This window comes from Bufo bufo, chromosome 6, assembly GCF_905171765.1.
Source record: "Bufo bufo chromosome 6, aBufBuf1.1, whole genome shotgun sequence".
Taxonomy (NCBI): domain Eukaryota; kingdom Metazoa; phylum Chordata; class Amphibia; order Anura; family Bufonidae; genus Bufo; species Bufo bufo.
This window is the reverse complement of record NC_053394.1, coordinates 387,456,658-387,458,496: the sequence shown is the minus strand read 5'-3', so window position 1 is coordinate 387,458,496 and position 1,839 is coordinate 387,456,658. Positions and strand designations below refer to the sequence as shown.

The window sequence follows — 1,839 nt, the reverse complement described above, 5'->3', positions numbered from 1 at the left end:
GAGACAATCCTTACCTGGGTCGTCACTTGGTGGGTGAACTTCCAAATTACTGATAAAACCCAGTAAGAGCTGACGGTTTCTTGTCAAGCTCATATTTGACGTTTTTAATTTTACAACTACTTATAAAAGGTAGAACAGACTGGGGCTGAAATATGTAGATAGTTATATTTTTATATCGGCCCCTGTAGGATTTTTTTTATTTCCTCTCACCAAACATTTTTGTTTAGAGGGGATATATATATACAGTATAAACTTTCACTTTTAACTAGATCTGTCCTTTGATGACCGGTATTCATTCAATACAGGAGACAATACGTGTTTGGGAAGCTCTCACAGTGGTCCCAATCATCACTCCAAGCCCTCAGCCACCTCTGGTAACTCAAAGCAAGGTTCTGTTTTATCTCCTGTAAAAAGGAGTGTCTGATGGAATAAAGCCAGTTAGTGACACTGACTACCATAAAAAAACATAAGGGTGGCCACTAGTGGGCTAAGCATGGAGATGGATTCTCTCTGTGAGTTTTATGCTGTGTAACAAGAGTTACTTTCTGGTTAAAACATTTCCCACATTCTGAGCATGAAAATGGCTTCTCTCCTGTGTGAATTATCTGATGTGTAACAAGATTTGATTTACGCTTAAAACATTCACCACATTCTAAGCATGAAAATGGCTTCTCTCCTGTGTGACTTCTCTGATGTGTAACAAGAACTGATTTCTGATTAAAACATTTCCCACATTCTGAACATGAAAATGGCTTCTCCCCTGTGTGAATTCTCTGATGTCTATCAAGAACTGATTTCTGATTAAAACATTTCCCACATTCTGAGCATGAAAATGGCTTCTCCCCTGTGTGAACTCTCTGATGTCTAATAAGAGCTGTTTTATCCGTAAAACATTTCCCACATTCTGAACATGAAAATGGCTTCTTCCCTTTGTGAGTTCTCTGATGTATAAAAAGTTCTGATTTCTGCTTAAAACATTTCCCACATTCTGAACATGAATATGTTGTCTCCCCGGTGTGAACATTCTGATGTCTAATAAGAGTTGATTTATGCTTAAAACATTTCCCACATTCTGAGCATGAAAATGGCTTCTCTCCTGTGTGAATTCTCTGATGTACAACAAGATGTGAATTATTGTTAAAACATTTACCACATTCTGAACATGAAAATGGATTCTCTCCTGTGTGATTTCTCTGATGTATAACAAGATGTGATTTATGCTTAAAACATTTACTACATTCTGAACATGAAAAAGCCCTCTCCTCTGTGTGATTTCTCTGATGTCTCACTAATTCTGATTTATATCCAAAAAATCTTCCACATTCTAAACATGAAAAAGGCTTCCCTCTTATGTGAGCTGTTGGATGTTTTTTAACACCTTTTCTGTGACTTTTATTCTGTGTTACAGTCTGTGATGAATCAGAAGATCGGACCTGTTTAAAAGGATCAAATAATACATTTTTGCTGTGATTGGATGAAGATATATCTTGGATATTGGCATGCTCTTCATATATATCTTGTATGATACCCCGATCATCTACTTCAAAATCTGAAGATACCAGATGTTTCTCTATGTTCCTGGTACAGTCATCTGCCAAGAAAAAAACATTTTATTGATGAATTATATAGCAAAATATTTTATTGAAATTTTATTACATTTCAGTATAAAAAAAAATCCACAGAAAGGTATGGCACAAAATACAAGAATTAACTGACTAAATCAGTGGTGGCAAAAAAGATCACGATCTAATAGTAGACTGAGGTGTATAACTAGGCCAGGTTGGCCCCCACCTTGAGCAACTTCGCTGCAACCTCCACCCAGTCATTTTAAATACTTTG

At 36.3% G+C, this 1,839-nt stretch overlaps 1 protein-coding gene across 1 annotated transcript; it reads right to left on the bottom strand.

The window, feature by feature from the left end:
- Positions 1 to 473: 473 nt before the first annotated feature.
- LOC121003556 (gastrula zinc finger protein XlCGF71.1-like) lies at positions 474 to 1,166 on the bottom strand (the record flags this gene model as incomplete). Its single annotated transcript, XM_040435460.1, has 1 exon — positions 474 to 1,166. A coding segment is annotated over one exon (687 nt), but the record flags the coding sequence as incomplete, so codon positions are not given.
- Between the last annotated feature and the right edge of the window lie 673 nt (positions 1,167 to 1,839).